General features: G+C 43.7%; 1 protein-coding gene across 1 annotated transcript; it reads left to right on the forward strand.

Annotated features, from left to right (window-relative positions):
• The first annotated feature begins 4686 nt into the window (after window positions 1-4686).
• On the forward strand, window positions 4687-10411 carry LOC109780761 (NAP1-related protein 2). The gene is made up of 10 exons (XM_020339343.4): window positions 4687-4923; window positions 6429-6551; window positions 6652-6702; window positions 6779-6850; window positions 7105-7218; window positions 7299-7357; window positions 9644-9704; window positions 9849-9905; window positions 9986-10024; window positions 10125-10411. Exons 1-10 carry the CDS (start codon window positions 4792-4794, stop codon window positions 10170-10172), a joined length of 756 nt encoding a protein of 251 aa, XP_020194932.1. The 5' UTR covers window positions 4687-4791; the 3' UTR covers window positions 10173-10411.
• Window positions 10412-22592: the final 12181 nt, after the last annotated feature.

The raw sequence follows: 22592 nt of genomic DNA on the forward strand, positions 1-22592 counted from the left end.
CCCCTCCCGCCATGCGTACACACGACGCCATCCCCCGCCGCTATATAAAGCATCGCCTCCCTCGCCAGTGGACACACTCGCCCGCAGCCCCTCGCTCTCCCCATGCACAGCCGCCGCCGACGAGTTCTCTTTCCTCTTCCTCCCCGTTCACAGCCACCGCAGACGATGGGCGAAAGGTTCCCTGGCGATGGGGTGGCTGCCAATGGCTTTGGCCGCCGCTCTCTGCACGAGTGGGAAGCCCATCTCCTGCACGAAGCCAAATAGCCGGCGCCTCCCGACATGCGCGCACCGGGGCGGTGGAGGCTCAACGCCGGGGGCGTCCCCGTCCCCCCGCTGCCCGACGTCACACACCCCGACTACTTCCGCAGCGAGATCGAACGTGTGCGGGCGTCTCTGACGGAGGAGCAGCAGGCCCTCCAGGAGTACGTCGTCGGCAACCACGAGGCGTGGGCGGCATACTTCAAACGCCGGCAGGCGGAGCGGCTAGCCTCCACCAACAACGCGCCGGTGGTGCGGGGGAGCAAAAACAACGACGACCGCCGCCTGTGGTGGGGCGCCCCGGCCGCACGCTCCACGCCGTCCTCGAGCACCTCGAGGGCGGCAACGAGCTGTCGCTGACGTACCCGGCCGCCCCGGTCCCCCACTGGAGTGGCGGCCAATGGATGTTGAGGAGGGCTGGCTCCTCTTCGTCTTCCTCCCACTCCTCCGGGTCGCCGACGCTCTTCAACGTCTAGGCCGAGCCCGCGGAAACGCCACTCGGCCAGCGCACCCGCAGCGCCGGCATCGTCATCAACGAGGGCGGGCGTGCCTCCTCCTCGGCTCCTCCCCGCCTTGTCAAGCCGAAGACAGAGCCGGGGCTCGCCGCCGTGAAGACGGAGCCGGGGCTCGACGACGAGGCGGCCATGAAGTGGGCGCGGGAAGATTGGGCGTGGCTGGAGATGGAGCGCCACCGCCGCGCCTGGCGGAGATCACCGCGCGCCGCCATGGGCGTGACGAAGGGGGCGTCATCATGCTTGGAGACAGCGACGACGACGCGCCGCCACCGGCCAAACCTGTCCGCCAGGGCGACCCCGGGCAGGGGTCCAACAACGTGAAGAAGGAGAAGGACGACTGTAACATCCCAAAATTCTAAATTTTGGAATGTTATAATAAACAGATAGATTGGATTGATTGTTTGATTGATTGACGGAAAGTGAGTGGAATTCGAAATCTTTTGAAAGTTAAATGAGAGGGAATAAAAGGACTTTCCCAAACTTTCATTTTGCTTTTATGATCTCCATGAATTCAAATTCTTTTCATCACAAAACCCTCGAGAGAAGATGACATGACTTCTTCCATTTATTTAAATGACAAGGGGTGTTGAAAAATATTTGAATTTCATTTGAAAATATTTTTCCAATTCTGAAACTTTATGCAACTCAATGATTTTCACGAGAGAAGATAAAATGACTTCTTCAAAACATATGAAATAGAGTTGGGAGTTTCAAAGGATTAAATTCAAAGTCCCATTGAAATTATTTTTCCAATATTGGACTTATTTGAGTTTTATTCAAATTATTTCTCTTCAAAATAAAAATATACATAAAATAGGGTAACATGATTCCCTACATCAGAAAATTGGAGAGAAATAAATTTAAAATCATTTTGGTATTTTAAAAATGATTTTTATTGGATTTTATTAAGGCAGTAGCACTTTTTGCTTTATTTAAATCTGTGAGGATTTTATTTGACTTTACAAAAATGTTCATGTTGTAGAAAATCTTTTTATGAAAATTTTGATATATAATATGCCTATATAAAGTTTTAATTTATTTTTCTTTATCCGGTTTTCCTTCTATTTCAATTTAAAAAAAACTGTACATGCAGCCCATAGTTATTTACCGCCCACACGCGTAGCATAGTGGCAGCGGGCGCCTCATTTGTTTTTCCCTCTCCTAAATGGGCCAGGCCCATCCATCCTTTTTATTTTTTTTACTTAGGCCGATTTTTGTTTAAAAAAAAACTGCAGTGTACGCGTGCGCAGCCGGCCCGTGGTGCTTTTAGCCCATGCGTTCCCCGTTTATTTTATTTGTTCGTCTACATTTAGTCCCACATTGCCTAGCCTTTAACCCCTAAACCTCCTTCGCACCTATAAATATAGACCCATGGAGCCTTCAAAAATTATCCATTGCGGGTTAAATTAATATTTTGGTTTGACTAGCTAAAAATATGTTTCTCCTCTCCGGCGGGACTTTTGAAGTTGTCTCCACACTCCGAAGTCGTCTTTTCTATACTTATAAAGGTATATTTATCCGTTCTCTGTATTTATACGTTATATCTAGAATTCTTTTATCCGTAGCTATTTTTTTTCTTCTATAAAACAGCTTGGCCCTGATTTTTCAAATAGAACTTTTTACTCGTTCATCCAAATTAGATGAAACCAGCGTCTATAGTTTCGTCTTGTTTTCACCTATCCAGTGAACCTGTCACATCAATTTTTTTTAATTTTCAAATTTCGAAATTTGTTTCATAGTCAAATTTCTTTTGATCATATCTTTTTATCCGTACCTCCGTTTTTTATGAAACCAACGCCCACTTTTTCGTTACGATCCCCTCTATCCAGTTAAACAACTTAAACATGTTTTTGAAAGTTTTTAAAATTTGATTTCAAACAGATTTGTATTTGAACTTCTTTTGTTCATAACTTAAGTTTCGTAGCTCCGATTTAGTTGATTCTTTTTGCAAATCGAAGCTCTTGACCTAAACTTTCTGATAAGGCCAAATTCATATAATTTTGGTACTGTTAGAAATTGTTTTATGTTGCAAGAGTTATTTGCTTGGTTTTGATGTTTCCCGAATCTTCTTCTTCGTTCTTCTCGATCTTTTGAGTGATTGCTTATGTGTAGTTACTATTGCTTGTTTACGATAGATTGACCGGAGTGTGACGAGTAGATCTATAAGAGTTTTGAGTGCGAATCATCTTCATCAACATTGCAGGCAAGTTCACACTTTGATCATACCCCTTTTATACCCAGTTTTTTTTATGCATTAGATTCAACCCTCGAACAATTGCATGATTAGGATCTGATTAACATGTGGGTATTGGGAAGTAGTTGATGAGGTAGTACCTATTGCCCTGTTTACAATCAAACCCTTTGGAGTTACTTCTACGTTGCTATTATATTGCCGTGCTATGCTCGTAGACGTGGATTGGGTTTGAGAGATATTCATGACAGATGTGAGATTGTTAATTAATGGTTTACTTAAGGTGGCAACTAAAACTCACATCTGGGTGGATTGAGGCACCTGGAGAGCCCAGTGTTGTCTGTTTGTATAAGGACCGCCACCCAGGCTCAAAGGGATCATAAGATTATTCATGCTGGAAACTTCCGTGTGCAGCCACAAGCTATTATGGGCTCTAGCATAGTTGAGTAGGTTACATGATCTCTTGAAGAGGTGGGCTAGCAGATGTAGGGGAAAGTAGGTGTACCGGTCCACCCAGAGTAAAGAGTGATTGTTCCTGAAAGACTGTGTCTCGGTCATCCGTTTCTCAAACATCATGCAGTGCGAGAATCAAGCGGAGGCGATCGAGTCTTGTGGGGAAAAGTGCGCAAACCTCTGCAGAGTGTACAAACTAATCATGGTTAGCCGTGTCCCCGGTTATGGACATCTTGAGTATCTAGTTCTTGGATTATCCCGTTGATCTCATCATGTTACTTTAATTAATATTGTTGGGTTAATGATGATACTTAATTGGGATTGAGATGCTGTCAACCATCTCAATGTTTCACAACCACCATGATAGTTAAATAAAATTTATTCCTTTGAAGTAGGGAAAAATTGGCTTTTCGCAAAAACATTATAACCATAGAGCTTTTCCACCAGCCATATATGCATGTAGTGATAGCCTTTGTTCATTATTTTTGTCTATGGTGTGAATTTGCCAGCATATTCCATGTGCTGACCCGTTTTCGGGCTGCAACGTTTCATGTTGCAGGATATCTTACGACGAGTAAGTGATTCGTTAGGGTTATGATTTCTACACTCAACTTTGTCGTTGGTGTTGATGGGAATCCACAACCTTGCTACTTCCGCTATTTGGATTGAGGTAATAGTATTTACGTTACTTTATGCATGTGATTTACCTCTGTTATAAATCCTCGAGTACTGTGTGTCAGCATACCGATCCAGGGATGACACTTAAGCACAGAGACTTGATCCATTCGGGTCGGGTCGCTACAACGACAGCGGCGACGGCGACGACGGCGACTACGCCGCGTTGAGCCCAATTTTAGCCGAAGTTTATGTCATGTTTGGCGAATCTTTGTAATGTTTTGCCGAATTTTAGCCGAGTTTCTTTTAAAAAATATTTAAAAAAGGCGACTGGGGCGACCCTGGGGTGCCGGCTGGGAACCCGATCGCCCTCAAACTAATTTTTATCACCGGTTCATCTTCAGACGGCGATTTTTCGAGCCCCTTCGGGGACCAACGGCTGGAGTTGCTCTGAGAAGCTCGTGTGTAAAAATGGCCCAAGCAGTTGTGTGGCCGAACCCAACAAGACAAGACCCGCACGCCCGATCCTTAGGGTTAGGGTTTTAGAAAACCCTGGCGTATGGACAAAACCACGCGAATCCAACGGCCCAGCCCACCCCAAATCGCCTCAATCCCGACCCGACGCGTATCTCCGCGCCGTCTGCTATAAAATCCCGCAGCTCCGCCTCCCTTCTGCTCTACCCGCTTCTAACAAACGCACACACTCCCTCTCGCTCTCGCGGCGCAGGTCGGAGGCTAAAACCCTAGAGACAGGCGACTATGACGGCGCCGGCGGACAAGGGGAAGAAGGCCAAGACCGATACCGACGTCGGCGAGGAGAACGAGCAGATCGACGGTGCCCTCGTCCTCTCCATCGAGAGGCTCCAGGAGATCCAGGACGAGCTCGAGAAGGTGAGCTGCCCCTCTCTGAGTTCTCGATCTATTTTGTTGCGTCGTCAGTGTTGGGGTGGATGCACAGCTGGATTTCTAAGTGGGCTTATTGGAGCGGGTGATTGCGTCAAATTCCGGAGTACGTAATTTAGTGGAGGGGTTGCTGAGTACGGTTTGGTAGACTTCTCTGACACTCGTTGCATAGCTGTGCGGACTGGTGGTCGCAGCTGCGCGTGATTATTGCGGGCAGTACTTGCTCAAAAGCTGTGATGTTGTGAATTTTGTCGTTCGAACCTATAGGAACTGACGAGTGTATTCTATCGCCTGATTCACGCGTAAGCTTCTGGCAAGTGACAGTTTAAATTTTAGAGTATTCAAAGGTATGCCAAATTATTTAGGAGGTTTCATAGTGGACGTGCAATCAAGGGTTTATAGGTAGGCGGTTTGAGGGTTTACATCAATTCAATAAACATTTTGAAATGCAATAAACATCTAATGTATTATTCAAATTCAATTGCCTTACTCCTCTTTTGGATGGTATGTCCTAACTCTAATAACTTAGTGGCGTCAAGTAGGTGTCAATTAGCAATTGAACTTCCCGGATGGAAGTGATTGCAGAAGTAAGTCTGGATTTTCATTTCTCGGCCCCATATTGGTTCCCGAGTGTGGTCTGCAAGAACTGGATTTTAGACTGGCTACCACCCTCTGGCAAGGGAGCTGTTAGTAATGAGTTTGAATTGTTTAATCCAAATTTTGGATGTAAAGGTCAATTGTTACTGATAACTGGTTGAGTATAGATAGTGTGTATGTTGCTTTCCTTGATTTAGACATATATAGACAAACACAATAAGCGTCAATTTTTGCTTGCTTTTTTGCTGTATTGCTGCTAAGTATCTTGTCAAATACACCAAACAGAAAGATACCGACTGCGTTGTTTAGATGTTCTATTTGCTTCCCCGGCCAATTTTACTCACCAATTATTCCTTGACCAACTGTTATTCAATTTCGTCTGGTTGATAGAAACATAGTATGCTCATATTGCCCACAATATATACAGCTTGTTCTATAATTTTCTGGGCTAGGTTATTGTATTCGGTTTCTGGCGTTAACCGGGTTGTTGCCACCAGGGCAATTAATCCTCATTATACCTATACGTACTTGACTGCAGTTTTTATTGGAGTAGAAATGAGAGTGGAAAAGGAAAAAAGCATATCGTTCTGAGACATTGTGGAATTTGATTCAGTTAGACCTATAGTTTAACAGGAAGAATTGCTCAGATACCTGTGAGCCAGGCGTAGCATTGATATGATATCCCAAAGTGACTCCACTTTCACCTTCCACTTTTTATGGCCCTTCAAATCCATTAGGAGATGTTGAGTTCATCCATACTTACTTTTATAACTGTTCCTAGTTTGTTTTGTGTTTTGAAGTTAAGCTGTCATGTAAAACCTTCTTTGTACCTGCTCTTTTTTTGATGCCCAATGGGAAGTGGACAGGCTTATGTTAATTTCATCCATTGCTAACAGGTTAATGAAGAAGCAAGTGATAAGGTTTTGGAGGTTGAGCAGAAGTACAGTGAGATTCGCAGACCTGTCTATCTTCGGAGGTGTGACATCATCAAAACAATTCCAGACTTTTGGCTGACAGCGGTATGCAGACTATTTATTATGCATGGCAGCTTTGATGTTTGTTGCAGTTGCCAGTCAACATGTTTACGTTCTTATGTATTTTGTTATGTGCTGCTTGCAGTTTCTAAGTCATCCTCTTCTCAGTGAGCTTTTGACTGAAGAGGATCAAAAGGTATTTTATTTCTTTGGTATGAAGCGGGGTTCTGTTTTATTTAAAATATTATGTAACATTTTATCTGTTATAATAGATGTTCAAGTACTTGGAATCTGTTGATGTTGATGACTCTAAAGATGTCAAGTCAGGCTACTCCATCACTCTTGTAAGTACCATTCCCTCTTGGGAATTATGATGTCTTAATTGCATCACTTGTGTCTAGGGCGAAAGGAAGTAATATAAACTAGATGCAACCGATAAAATGCTGTTTTCCACAATGGCATAACCTATGCTTAGGGGAGCTAGTGAAGAAAGGCGAATAATGGCCTTTTTCAGCCCAATTCAAAGTCTATTGTTGATAAAGCGTTCAATCTTTCATCTTTATTATACTCATTATCTCCTTTTTGTTTTGAAATGCAGAACTTCTCTGAGAATCCGTACTTTGAAGACAGAAAGCTTACCAAGTCATATGCCTTTGCTGATGATGGAACAACCACAATAAATGCCACTTCCATTAAGTGGAAGGAGGGAATGGTATTGTGCCCTCTCTCTTAAGATATATATCTTAGCACTGGCTTGGATGGAGAAAGTCTAATGCTCTTATGTATATACAGGAAATTAATGGGAATGCCATTAAGAAGAAAGGAAGCAAGCGTCCATTGGTTGAAGAAAGGTTAGTTGCTTATCTTGCCATGATTGCTGCAGATGGATGGTGAAGTTGAAGTATTTGGTGCTATTCATTGACACCATACTGTAGGATGTGTATTATGTTAAAATGGTGGTGAATGATTATTACTGTTGCTTATCACATGACTAAATAATCAAATATACAGTTTTCATGCTGTGACGACGTTCATTCTATAGCAGTTTGTGAAAAGCTAGTGGAACTGGGTTACTTTGGACCTTCGCTACAGAATGGTCATTAGCAATTGTGCAAGGTCTTCGTGAAAGTAGGAAATATACAGTATTATTGAAGTCAAATTGATGCTTTAAATGATTAAGTGTATAAAAATGCTGCAAGCATTTTGCATGCATATATCTGTGACCTGATTTCTTTCAGTCCTATGAGCTTTTTATGGCCCACATGCTCATCTTCATCTTTTCCTTGGCATAAATTATAACTAAGTGTAATTATCTTCCATTTCTATTCGTCCTGCTGCTTCAAGAATGCTTGTGCTAAGAGCCTGAGACAGATTTCCCGCGGCACCAAAATAATGTCTAGCTTTGTTAAGTATGTGAACCTTGTATTATGTTGCTCCTTCTGTACCGAAATATAAGATGTCTCTCCAGTTTAAATTGAGCTGCAAAAACGTCTTATAATTTGGTACAGAGGTAGTATGTGAACCTTGTATTATGTTGCTCCTTCTGTACCGAAATATAAGATGTCTCTCCAGTTTAAATTGAGCTGCAAAAACGTCTTATAATTTGGTACAGAGGTAGTATTATAGCCCCCTATACTGCCCTACTGTATTAAGTTGTTCCTTCTGCGGTCTTAATTGACAAACGCCTGGTGAATTTTATGGCGAGTGCTAGGCGTAAACCGGCTGATTTGAGGGAAACGTAAGTCGCCTCCATGACCGTTAGATGCGCCCCATCGCAACCGTCGCGCTAGGCCTCGCGTATCCCGCATTGCTCTCCTGCACCCCCGCAGTGGATTCATCCGCTTCAACATCCGCAACGGAGCACTCGCCGGTGCTGCTACAGAGAAACATGCATCCCATCCCCTTGTGCTGCAACGGGCCGCCACCGCTCGCGGCCGCCGGTGGCAAAGCGCTGCATCACAACACCATGAAACCCGTCGCCTAGCGCTTCACCGCAGCACCAGGGCACCGCCGGCGAGCGTCTCTATTGCAACACCGAGCGCTGCATTGCAGCTTCGAGAGCCGCCGGCGAGCGCTCCATTTGCAGCGCTGGGAGCTGCATAGCAGCTCTCGAGAGCTGCCGGCGAGCGCTCCATTGCAGCGCTGAGAACCACCGGCGAACACTCCGTTTTGCAGCGCCGGGAGCTGCATCGCTGCTCCGAGAGCCGCTGGCAACCGCTCCATGGTATGGCAGCGCGGGAGCTGCATCGCAGCTCCGAGAGCCTCTGGCAAGCGCTCCATGGCATGGCAGCGCCAGGAGCCGCCGGCGAGTGCTCCGTTGCAGCGCCAGGAGCTGCATTGCAGCTCCAAAGAGCCGCTGATTAGTGCTCCATTGCAGCGCCGTTGCAGCTCCGCGAGCAGGCGGCCAGCACTGCACGAGGAGTCACCGGCACCAGTGCGTGAACGCGACCTCCGCTGCAGCCTCAATGGTTGCCCTTGCAGCATGTGCGTCGGCGGCGGCGGCACGGCGACCCGCAGTTGCAACAAGTCCGGTGACCGCTGTTGACTGTAGAAATAAGGACCGACATAGACTCTCGTTGCAGCACTCCACTACAGCAATTGTGGCTAGCGGTGGCCGTCCTTTGCTTTGCAGCGGCGGGCAGGAGAAGCAGCGGAGGGGAGCAGAAAGCTTGCGGCAGCGGTGGCCATCAATTTGCCGTTGTTTGCCTCGATCTAGAGAAGGGGGGAGGGAACGAGAAAGGAGAGAGAGGCAGAAAAGCGAGCGAGGAAGACGAAGACGCGAGCAGGAAACTGTGTGGTTGTGCGCTGCTGCGTGGGATAAGGCGGATGGATAACTGGCGCGTGGGGCCTAGGACACGTGTCGATCGCTAGACGCGGCTTACAATCGCGTGAGATCAGTCGGTTGGAAAGAAGCGTTTTCCGAATTTTATAGATATTGGGTCATTTAGAAAATACCATCTTATTCTGCCATATTCATTATAATTTTTATGGCATGAGCATCTACAAAAATGCTCAGGTAGTATGCCGTTGAACAACATTTTTTTGTTGTGAACCTTGTTACATGTCTCATTTGTGATTTCTGAGAGGTTGGTAGGCAAGATCTGAAAAAAAAAACTTCTATACTGTTTTTCTTGCAGTTTCTTCACCTGGTTCACTGATACAGAGCACAAGAGCCTTGCTGATGGGGTGCAAGATGAGGTAACAAAATTATTATTTCACTTGTCTGGCCTTTGCTAGTTAACTTGTAGTGTTTATTTATCCTGATGATTTGGCAATTTGCGTTATGAGCTCTCTGGTCTTGCAGACACTTACGGGATATCTTATGATTTTTGAACTGTGCAGGTGGCAGAGATCATCAAAGAAGATTTGTGGCCGAACCCATTGAAATATTTCAACAATGTCAGTATTATGTTTGATTTGGTGCATAATTTTATTTTATTTCCTTATATGCCTGGCCCTTAAAAGATCTCTTGTTGCAGGAGGTTGAAGAGTTTGAAGGAGATGACGAGGATGAAGAGGTAAGCTCTGTCTTTGCAGTTCAGCAAAGCAACTAGTGTTGAGTTTTAGTATTGGCCATACTTACACGGGTAGCTTATCGCTCTCCTTTTATGTTTGCAGGGATCTGATGGGGAGGATGCTGAGGAGGATGAGGACGAGGAGAACTGAGGCCTTGGTTGGCTTTGGTGGGTCCTGATGAATCGTTGTCTGCAGAGGCTGTGGGTATCTGAAGGGTGTAGTCATGTGACCCTTTCGAGACTGTTTTGTTTTGTGTTTGACTTAGCTGGAACTTAGCCTTAGGAGCTGTTGAATGCGTTATCGAGTACGTACTGTCGTATTTTCGACTTAAAGGAGACCTCTATATATCATAATCTGGCGATATCTATGACAACAATTTAACTTGCTGATGACTCTGGTCGTTGTTGCAGCAATATGGTGCGCTTTTCTGATCTATGTTTGCTTCCCTTGCTGGCCTCTGGCTGAGCCTGAGTGATGACGGTGAATATTCCATAGCTGTCTCGTGGGGCTGTTCATCCAGCACTGATCTCGCATAGTTGCTACAGCCGCCACCGCCTCCCAACCCTAGCCGCCACAGTTGCTACCTCGACCTGTGTTGTTTTATTATTCTTCAGCGGCATCGATGAGGTGGTGGTGGTGGTGTCGATGGCGTGTTGGAATAAGGTCCTTCCTTGGCTTACAATGTCAGATCGGGTGCCGACGAAGGGTTTGTGTCCACATTGGTTCCCTTCAGATTTTGGGCGTTCGTGTGTTTTTTAAGAAGAGTTTTTGACTGTTTATTGGTATGGCGACTTTGACATGTTCGAGTGTTTTTTAAGAAGAGTTTTTGATTGTTTATTGGTGTGGCGACTTTGACGTGTAGTGACTTCGACATCTTCTGTGTTGGTCTGTGGCCTCCTGTCGAATGGTCGCAAGTAATGCGGGTCCTAAATTGATGAGGGGTTGATCGAACGAATTTGGTCCCTAGGGCGAGCTGCTCCCAACGAACGAATCGACCCACCTCGTTTGTTTGTCAGGGGAAGGGCGTGAGGCCCTTGTGTGTACCCTTGGCCTATGTTTGATTTTTTTGAGTCCGATAAAATTTATTTTGTGCAAAGTCCAAAAACAATAGAGAACAACAACTGATACCGAGCAATGAGTTAATAGGCTATTTCATAAAAATAATATAAACTGATTTAAATAGGTGCCAAAAGTATACCAATTTAACAAAACAAAAATATGGCATGGAACAAACAAAAGTTATAGATACGTTTGAGTTGTATCATCATGGTCATGCTGTTTTCCATGTCGGCAATGATGATATTATGGTAGATGTTATATTAGCTTGTGAATCAGAGCATGTGCAGTCTGCTAGTTTGCAAGTATGATTGATATGTAGGTGTGGTAGTGTGTTAAAGTTCATGGTATGCTTTGAGCTTCAAGATCCATGGTGTTGTGTTAAACTTCATGATCCATGTGTAATATGCTAACTGTGTAGTGTGTTATAGTATTGATGGTAACTGATACGTCTCCAACGTATCTATTTGTTTTATGCTATTATATTATTAATTTTGGATGCTTTATATGCTATTTTATATTATTTTTTGGGACTAACCTATTAATCCAGTGTCCAGTGTCAGTTCCTATTTTTTTTGCTTGTTTTTGGCTTTTAAGAAATCAGTACCAAACGAAGTCCAAACACGATGAAATTTTACGGTGATTTTTTCTGGACCAAAACGGACCCTAGAAGGTTCAGGAGGAGACCGGAAGACCTACGGGGAGCCATGAGCTCATAGGACGCGCCCTACGGGGTAGGCGCCCCCTGAGCTTGTGGGTCCCACGCAGCTCCGTTTGACCGAATTTTGCCTCTATAAATTCACAAATATTTCCAAACCAACAGAGAGCCACCCAAAACACTTTTTCCACCGCCGCAAGCTTTTGTTCTTCTGCGATCCCATCTAGAGGCCTTTTTCGATACTCTATTGGAGGGGGAATCGGTCACGGAGAGCTTCTACATCATCGTTGCTGCCTTCCGATGATGTGTGAGTAGTTCACCACAGACCTACGGGTCCATAGCTAAGTAGCTAGATGGCTTCTTTTCTCTCTTTGATCTTCAATACAGTGTTCTCCTCGATCTTCTTAGAGTTCTATCCGATGTAATCTTCTTTGGCGGTGTGTTTGTTGGGATCCGATGAATTATGGGTTTATGATCAGATTATTCATTGAAAGTAATTGAGCCTTCTGAACTTTATTATGCATGATTGTTATAACTTTGTATTTCTCTCCGATCTAGCCGTTTGGTTTGGCCAACTAGATTGATTTATCTTCAGTAGGAGAGGTGCTTTGTAATGGGTTCAATCTTGCGGTGTCCTCACCCAGTAACAGAAGGGGTAGCGAGGCACATATTGTATTGATGCTCTTAAGGGTAAAACGACTGGGTTTAATTATATTGCTTGAGTTTACTTTGTCTAGATCATGTCATCTTACTTAAGGCGTTACTCTATTTGTCATGAACTTAATACCATAGATGCATGCTGGATAGCGGTCGATTGGTGGAGTAATAGTAGTAGATGAAGGAGGAGTCGGTCTACTTGTCACGGACGTGATGCCTATATACATGATCATTGCCATGAATATGTCATAACTATGTGCATTCCTATCAATTGCCCAACAGTAATTTGTTTACCCAGTGTATGCTATTGTTTCAGAGAGATAAACCTCTAGTGAAAACTATGGCCTCCGGGTCTACTTTAATCATATTATAAAAACCAAAAATACCCTTCTGCAATTTAATTACTTTTATTTTGTTTTGCAATTTGTCTATCTACCTATACAAGATTTGATCCTTGCAAGTAACGAGTTCAAGGGGATTGACAACCCTCTTGCCCGTGTTGGTGCAAGTATTTGCTTTTGTGTGTGCAGGTGTTGTTCACTAGGATTTGCGTGGTTCTCCTTTTGGTTCGATAAACCTTGGTTCTCACTATGGGAAATACTTATCTCTACTGTACTGCTTCACCCTTCCTCTTCGGGAAAAATCCCAACGCAGCTCACAAGTAGAACTAACCATTGTAGGACATGAGCATGCAAGAATTTTGTCAGGCCATTGTGTTGTCTGAGAGCCAACTCTCATCGTCCTATGTTGAGGACTCCCAGCCTCCGATGGACGAGTACATGCGTCTGTCACATGTCCTCGAGCCAATACCTGCTAGGCATCCTACATCTGTGCTAGTGGTGCATAATACTTACTAGTGCTGCACATAAGGCATCCATCAAGGTTGGAAAGGCAAAGATGACTAGGAGGGAGAACTCAATGGAATGGCAACCATTCCTGTCCACCCTACAAGATGTGTCAGCTCATACCCAGTGGGGTGAAGACTGACATGGGCTTCAAGGAGGTGCACTTGAACTCTGTTGCCAAGAAGTTGTTCGAGTTATACGTCCAAGAGGTTACCTCGACCCTGGTCTACAACGACCTTAGGAAGTGGAGAGCCAAATGGATCCAAGTGACCAAGTTCAGATACCTTAGCGACGCATAATAGGACCAGGAGACCTACACGATCCTGTCGGAGTTAGAGCACTGCCGAGTCCACGCCGCGGTTAGCTCACATACCACTTGTTTAAGCTTGTCTAACATGCCAATCACAACTAATCATGCTGTGTTTATTTCTTAGGACCACCCCAAGGACACATGTTCCTCAACATTTCCATCCAGAACTACTTGCAGATGCAACAAATCTTCTCATATGAGCTAGATACTGGCAAGCATGCCATGAGCTCGAGTGTCTTGGTTTACCTATTCCTGAGCATCTAGACACCCATGAGTCAAAGACCATCGTCCTTGATAATCCAGAGAAGGCTGCTAATCATGTTCATGTGCTTGATATGAAGAGGAAGAGGGGGACTTGATGGACGTGGAGTTGAGCGCCTTTAGCAACATGATTGACACCATCAAGGAGGTGCAACCACCATTAGGGAGAGCAAGTCGGTCGATGTCTACCCTTCCCTATACAACACTGCCATGAAACAAGGTGGCTTCAGTCAAGAGGCTCTGATGGTGGCTCTTAGCAACATGCTGGACAATATGGCACATGGTCTTGGCCTCTTGGGTTCGTTGGATGGGGGACACCCATAGGGTGCTCTGGCTTAGGACCTGGTTGGGCAAGCAATACTACTAGTGCTGTTTCTGGTGGTGGTGACAACATGCATGATGATCGATGATGACGATGGCGATGACGATGCCAATTTTGTGGTAGCTAGGGCTTGAGAATTGTCGTTGGCCTGTATATTTTGATGAGGTGGTTTAAACTAACCCCTCATGCCGATGGTGAACTTGTGGCGGCACGATTACACCCTCTTTTGGACGACGACACCATAGTAGTTAGGATGAACTAGTTCTGCCTTTTGGGCACAAGATCATGCAATCCTATGTTGATCTATTCCATATGTTGTGTCCCTTTGCCAGCCGCTTGAACTGTTGCTCTTCTATCATGCTAGGTGAAGTGGTATGTAGTGCACATAGGGAGGGTTCTAGGAGTTTGTAGGTCATTGCATACATGCCATGAACAAGTGACACATTACATAGATAGCTGCTTCGAAGGGTTTAAGACTAGGCAAGAGGCAGAGGATGCTTCTCCAAGTTTTTGATCAACCAAAAGAGCAATGTTGGAGTAGGCAAGGCTCCTGATCAGTTTAGGTTGTGTGGGATGAAAATTTTCATCATCGTTGTCTAGTTCGTCATGATTGTAGTGTTGTTTTCTTGGTGTGATCATATGTGAGGTGCAATGAGCACTTGTTAGGGTGGTACATGGTAAGCTCATCACACATGATACAAGATAAGTAGATCCCACCTAATGTATGCAACCAAACAACATGCACTGCATCAGTACAGGGAACCTAATGTTGGGGGTGGGGAGAGGAGGGATTGGTACTATCATGCAGACACGCCTTATGCAGGCTACTAAACCATGTGCACACCATGGTTTTTAGCTTGCATTTTCTCAGCCTATCCAATGTGAGCCACATATGCAAGGATGCAAAAAATGATGCAGGCTACCAAACAGGCACTAAGTGCAGCTGAAAACTTACAGTTTAGAAAATCTTGAAACATGAAAGATACATTTAAAAAGTGTAGCTGGGAAATTACATCGAGAATAATGTAGTTGAAACCCACAATGCAATTGAATTACAATTGAAATACACGACGCAACTAAAGAGTTCAGTTAAACATGTGAATGCAGTTTCAACATGTGAAACACAACTAAAACATGCGACACAACTGGAAATGGAACTAAACCACCTACAACGTCGTTAAATGCCTGAAAAAAAGCAGCTAGAGCAACTGCATCGCAATCCACTTTACGAAAAAATACAGTTAAGCCAACCATGTCAAAGTTTTTAGCAGATTTTATGGAGTAACATTACCAATTACCAATTGACATATTAACCCAACCATGCCAAATTGTTTACGAGTGGTAATTTTTATGGAGTAAACATTACCAATTTACATTTGGCAAACTAAACCAACTACGTGATGGTGTCTCGAATTAGGGGGTGCTATGTTGGATATATGCCCTAGAGGCAATGATATTGTATTATTATATTTCCATATTTATAATTAAGAGTTTATATTCCATGCTATAACTTCCATGATCCTGGAATATGCGATTCAGTGGAAAACTCATATGCATGTGTGGAATGATAACTGGTAAAATATGATTCCTAGTCTCACCTCTAAGACTAGCGCAAATGTTGTTGGTGATCATGTTTTTTGGATCTTAGGATATCGTTAAGTGTAACAATAGTCCTAAAACAACTTTGAGAATATGACATTACAAGAACGATCGTATTGAATCGACCCAAACTTGTTTGTTATACTTTGAGATAATATTGTCAGAAGTCAATTGTTATAACATAGAGTGTTAACGTGTAATTCAATTCCTTAGACCATGTGAGTACTGTGGTCACTTCTTACCGTACGATGAACTTCGGATTTTCTCAAACGTCACCAATATCACGGTGATCATAACGACAACTTACATGTTCGTCGGAAAGTTTGACAAGGACTAGATAGCTCAGGAGTGGGATTTGCTCCTCCTATGATGGAGAGATATTTTAGGTTCCTCTTGGTGTGAAGGCATCCGTCATCGTCTGGCCAGACATAGGTGACTATGTCACGGGGATGCCGGAACATGTGAACGAGGAAGAAGAACAAAACCGATAACGAGGTGACCGGTATAGTGAGCATGTGTATGACTCAAGAGGATACTGATATATCTCACCTCGAGTTTTGTAAAGTATCTCTAAGAAAAGAGAATAACACATGGTAACCAAAGGTTCACTTGAATGTCATTTGTGTACTCATATGGATCGATATGGATGTCCACGATTCCGCTATCGGTCATTGAACAAAACGGGTTTTGTTCATGTCTATGTTTTACCGAACCTACAGGGTCACAAGCTTAAGGTAATCAAAATCTACTAAGTGTTAGTAGGACAGGAGTAATGAGAAAAAATATTTATGAAATAGTTTCATTAATATTCGAAATAGTTTCAAGAGAACCGAAAGGGTTTTTGGGTCACCGGAAGGGTTTCAGGGTTTACCGGGTAATACCGATAAATTGTATATAGGTGGAAATAGTTTCCAGTGATGTTAAATTAATATTAAAAGGCTCTAAATATGATTAAGAGGATATTATATTTATTTAAATATTAACGGTCCTAAAAAGGCCAAGTGGTGGAAAGTTACTTGGGCCACATGGGCCCAATAGGAGGTGGCGCCCCCTTCCCACTTGGGGAAGGAAGGGGGAGGCCGAATTGGAGGGGGAACTCCCCTCCTCTTGGCTGGGTAAAGGGGGGAGACCTTCCCCTTGTGTGGCGCCCCCTCCCCCTCCAAACTATTTATACTAGAGGTTTTGGCTCTTTTGAATACACAAGTTTTGAAGCCTCCTCTAGTTCTAGTTGATCCAATTAGAGCTAGATCTAGTTCCTCCAATCCTCATAATTAGAAGCCCAATGTGGTTCTAATATCCTCCCTCTAATTCTTCAGCAACGATTAGCTCTGGATGGTGAAGCGCTACCGGATCACGAAGACCGTATGCTTGCAATATGTAGAGAGACCGTGCTTTTGGTCTTCTGTTTGAGGGATCGTTCATTGATGGTTTGAGGGAATTCAAGTACGATCGGAGTTGGTAATGATCCGATCCAAGCTGTTATTGCATCTTCATTGTATTCCTGGCTGATCGCAAGGCATATTTTTTTGTTCTCTACTGCGTCTCCCAACAGTGGCATCACGAGCGGTTCTATGAGTAGATGCAGATCGACTCTGGTTGTGAGGGTTTATGTTCTTGCTATTATTTCCTCAAGTGGTGCTTTGACTCAGTTCATTGATGGCATGGTGTAGCTTTGTATAGAGTTCTAACAATCGATCGGCTCTGGTTGTTAGTGATCTGCTAACAGATCTTTGGGCTTCATCATAGTCAAGAATAGTGAACTATCGCAAACATGAGTGGGCAATGAAGATGTTCGATCTTCTAGAGAGTCACGCGTATTGACGAAGTTTAGTGTGGGGCTAGGGATTTTTAATTAAGTCTCTTCCCTCACACACCCCAAAAGTTAATCTAGCAACAAGAATTATCGCCTTGATGGTGGATGTAGGTAGCTAGAGTTATCCGGAAACCCTAGAAACGACATAATTAAAATTTGCCAAGATGATTAGAGGACGTCTAACTTGGTTTTGCAAGATGCATGTGATGTAGTATAGCATTCGTCATGATAATGAGTTTATGTATGAGATGATTATATGTTGTAATGTTAAGTGGCCTGCATGTCACAGTACACCATGATGGTTGGAGCAAAGGGATTGTCATTTTTAATGACCCGCGTGTCAACCTCGTTATTTGTTCAGCAGAAGTAACACGGAGGATCGCGGAGCTTCACCAGGCGCAGGAGAACAAAAGTTTTGCCATGGCGGTAGTTTCCAAAATTATCGCCACGACAACATTTCAAAAGAATTTTCATGAAGACCGCGGAGGTTCATGGAGACATTCCCGACACCCAGGACAATACAATATCACACTATTATGAATTTCCTGAGATGTTTATCCCTTTGTTGTTTGTATCCTTTGATTGCGCACTGTGACGCCCCGACTTAATCGTGCACTAATCATACATGCAAATGCGCACAACCAAGATCAGATACTCACGGGAAGATATCACAACACAACTTTGGACACAAATTAAAGTCATACAAGCTTCATATTACAAGCCAGGGGCCTCGAGGGATTGAATACATAAGCTTGAATACCAATGAGTCAGCGAAAGCAACAATATGTGAGTACACACATAAGGTAAACAAGTCTGCCTTAAGAAGGCTAGCACAAATGATAACAATTATCCAAAAGGCAAGGCCTCCTGCCTGGGAGCCTCGTAACTACTCCTGGTCATTGGCGGTCTCCACGTAGTAGTAGGCACCTTCAGGGTAGTAGTATTGGTCGGTGGTGGCATCTAGCTCCTGGGATCCGTCGTCTAATCGCAGCAATCAGGTATAGTTGAAAAGAAGCAACAAAGCAACCGTGAGTACTCATCCAAAGTACTCGCAAGACTTACATCAGAACTATGCTAAGTATGCATTGGTATCAAAGAAATGGGGCTATATCTTTTGACTAAACTGCAGAAAGGCCAGAAGAGAAGGAAAACCTAGCCTATCGAAGACTAGCATCTTGCAACATTATAAGAGTGTAGATTAGCATAATATAAGTAGCAAGTATATTGTAGTAACGCCCAGAGACCCTAATACAAGCACATGTGGTTCCCTTCCAACCGGGCGTGCGTCGCTCAATCGCTAATGTTTGAAGAGCTTTTGGAGAATCGTACGCCGCGGAGTGCCCGTACTTATTCCCGCGTGGTGGTCAGTGCGAAAAGGCCAGAGGCCTACTCGGATCACATAATCAAACCGTTAGTGTCCTGGGAGCGTGCGGTAACGATCAATGATCCACGATACGTGGTCCTGTCACCCCGTCTCACAGACTTACAGCAAGGGCTAAGAATGCTCGGCCGTGCCGCGTAGTTATCTCGCGGGTACCCTCCAGGTCAACCCGACTTCACATCACTCGCGGGTACCCCTCAGGGCCGACCCGATTTTATCATGATTGTGGGGTAAAGTCAAAGTAACAGTGTGTCCATAACACCAAGGGGGAATCCGAGGAATCACCCTCGATGGATTCCACTTGATGTAATCATCAAGGTGAACTTGGAGGAATCACCCTCGGGGGTTCACTCTTGATGTGTTGCACGACAGAGTCCTTATCGGGAGTGCTGAAAGAGGAATCACCCTCCGTAGACCACAGCCGATTAAGTACACTACTGAGATCTCATCAGAAGTGCTATACGAGGTATCACCCTCGTCATTCGATAGTAACCCTGAAGTGTCGTACAACTAAGGGGGTGTGATGTGAGGTGTCAGTCTCTGGATGTCGATCACGTTAATCGAGTCATCGATGATAAAGCGGGGGCAACATGGGACAAGGTGAGGGGTCACTGGTGGATCACTAACCAACCTATACTAAGCATTTAGGATAAGCAGGTAAGGTACAAAAGCAGGTTACAAAAGTAGGCTATTGATACATCCATTTTGCATCATGTTTTCTTACTGTTATTTATAATGTTTTCATCCATAATAATGCTTTTTGGAGTAATTATAATGCCTTTTCTCTCATAATATGCAAGGTATACACAAAGAGGGAGAATTCCGGCAGCTGGAAATCTGCACGTGGAAAAGCTACGTCAGGCCACCTATTCTGCACAACTCCAAACAAGCTGAAACTTCACGGAGATTTTTTATGGAATATTTGAAGAATATTGGAGCAAATAACTACCAGAGGGGCCCCACTAGGTGGGCACAACCCACCTGGGTGCACCGGGGAGCCCAGGCGTGCCCTGGTGGGTTGTGCTCACCCAGGCCCACCTCCGGTGCCCATCTTATGGTATATAGGCCATTTTGACCTAGAAAAAAATAAGGGATGACTTTCGGGACGGAGTGCCACCTTCTCGAGGCGGAACTTGGGCAGGAGCACTTTTGCCCTTCGGTGGAGCGATTCCGCCGGGGGAACTTCCCTCCCGGAGGGGGAAATCATCGTCCTCATCATCACCAACAACTCTCTCATCTTGGGGAGGGCAATCTTCATCAACATCTTCAACAACACCATCTCATCTCAAACCCTGGTTCATCTCTTGTGTTCAATCTTGTTACCGGAACTATAGATTGGTGCTTGTGGGTGACTAGTAGTGTTGATTACATCTTGTAGTTGATTAATACATGGTTTATTTGGTGGAAGATTATATGTTCAGATCCATTATGCTATTTAATATCCCTCTAATCTTGAGCATGACTATCATTTGTTAGTAGTTACTTTTGTTCTTGAGGTCACGGTAGAAATCATGTTGCAAGTAATCATGTAAACTTGATATGTGTTCGATATTTCGATAGTATGTATGTTGTGATTCCCTTAGTGGTGTCATGTGAACGTCGACTACATGACACTTAACCATATTTGGGCCTAAGGTAATGCATTGTGGAGTAGCAATTAGATGATGGGTTGCGAGAGTGACAAAAGCTTAAACCCCAGTTTATGCGCTATTCCATAAGAGACCGATTGGATCCAAAAGTTTAATGCTATGGTTAGAATTTATTCTTAATACTTTTCTGGTAGTTGCGGATGCTTGCGGGAGGGTTAATCATAAGTAGGAGGTTTGTTCAAGTAAGAACAGCACCTAAACACCGGTCCACCCACACATCAAATTATCAAAGTACCGAACACGAATTAAACCAACATGATGAAAGTGACTAGATGAAATTCCCGTGTACCCTCAAGAATGCCGTGCTTATCATAAGAGAATGTTTCAGCCTGTCCTTTGCCTCAAAAGGATTGGGCTAACTTGCTGCACTTTTTTTACTACTATCGTTACTTGCTCGTTACAAGTTACCTTGCTATCAAACTACTCTACTACTTACAATTTCAGCACTTGCAGACATTACCGTGCTGAAAACCACTTACATTTCCTTCTGCTCCTCGTTGGGTTCAACGCTCTTACTTATCGAAAAGAGCTACAATTGATACCCTATACTTGTGGGTCATCAAGGCTATTTTCTGGCGCCGTTTCCGGGGAGTGAAGCGCCTTTGGTAAGTGGAATTTGGTAAGGTAACATTTATATAGTGTGCTGAAATTTATTGTCACTTGTTACTATGGAAAACAATCCTTTGTGGGGTTTGTTCGGGGTATATTCACCTCTACTGGAACCACAATTATCTACCCCTCAACCTACTGCACCTACTGAAAATATTGAATATGAAATTCCTTTGGGTACGATAGAACAACTGCTAGCTAATCCTTATGCAGGAGATGGAACCTAACATCCTGATATGCACTTGATATATGTAGAACAAATTTGTGGATTGTTCAAGCTTGCAGGTCTACCCGGGGATGAAGTTATGAAGAAGGTTTTCCCTTTATCTTTGAAGGTAAAAGCATTGGCATGGTATAGGCTATGCGATGATATTGGATCTTGGAATTGGAATCGTTTGAAATTGGAGTTCCACCAAAAAATTTATCCAATGCATCTAGTTCATCGTGATCGGAATTATATATATATATATATATAGTTCATCGTGATCGGAATTATATATATATATATTGGCCTCGTGAAGGAGAAAGTATCGCTCTAGCTCGGGGGAGGCTTAAGTCAATGTTATATTCATGCCCCAATCATGAGCTCTCAAGAGAAATTATTATCCAAAACTTTTATGCTCGACTTTCTCGTGATGATCAATCCATGCTTGATACTTCTTGTACTGGTTCTTTTATGAAGAAGACTATTGAATTCCGGTGGGATCTTTTGGAAAGAATTAAATGCAACTCTGAAGATTGGGAACTCGACGAAGGTAAAGAGTCAGGTATTAAACTTAAGTATGATTGTGTTAAATCTTTTATGAATACCGATGCTTTTCAAAAGTTTAGCACTAAATATGGACTTGACTCTGAGATAGTAGCCTCCTTCTGTGAATCATTTGCTACTCAAGTTGATTTCCCTAAAGAGAAGTTGTTTAAATATCACCCACCTATTAAAGAAGAAATTAAAGAAACGGTACCAGTTAAAGAAGAAACTATACTTTACAATGTTGATCCAGTTATTCCTTCTGCTTATATTGAGAAACCACCTTTCCCTGTTAGGATAAAAGGACATGCTAAAGTTTCAACTGTGGTCAACAAGAGTTACATTAGAACACCTAAACCTGATGAACAAATTAAAGTAGAGCCTAGTATTGCTATGGTTAAGGATCTCTTGGAAGAAAATGTAGATGGGCATGTTATTTACTTCTATGAAGAAGCTGCTAGAATTGCCAAACCTGATAAAAAGGATAAACATAGACCTGTTGTTGGCATGCCCGTCATCTCAGTTAAAATAGGAGATCACTGTTATCATGGTTTATGTGACATAGGTGCTAGTGTGAGTGCTATTCCTTACACCTTATATCAAGAAATTATGAATGACATAACACCCGCAAAGATAGAAGACATAGATGTTACTATTAAACT

The sequence above is a fragment of the Aegilops tauschii genome, chromosome 6, assembly GCF_002575655.3.
Source record: "Aegilops tauschii subsp. strangulata cultivar AL8/78 chromosome 6, Aet v6.0, whole genome shotgun sequence".
NCBI classification, from domain to species: domain Eukaryota; kingdom Viridiplantae; phylum Streptophyta; class Magnoliopsida; order Poales; family Poaceae; genus Aegilops; species Aegilops tauschii.

Coding starts and splice junctions, on each gene's coding strand:
- LOC109780761 (XM_020339343.4), top strand. CDS start 4,792: ATGACGGCGCCGGCGGACAAGGGGAAGAAGGCCAAGACCGATACCGAC. Junction 4,924..6,428: donor TCCAGGACGAGCTCGAGAAG/GTGAGCTGCCCC, acceptor CATTGCTAACAG/GTTAATGAAGAAGCAAGTGA. Junction 6,851..7,104: donor CAGGCTACTCCATCACTCTT/GTAAGTACCATT, acceptor TTTGAAATGCAG/AACTTCTCTGAGAATCCGTA.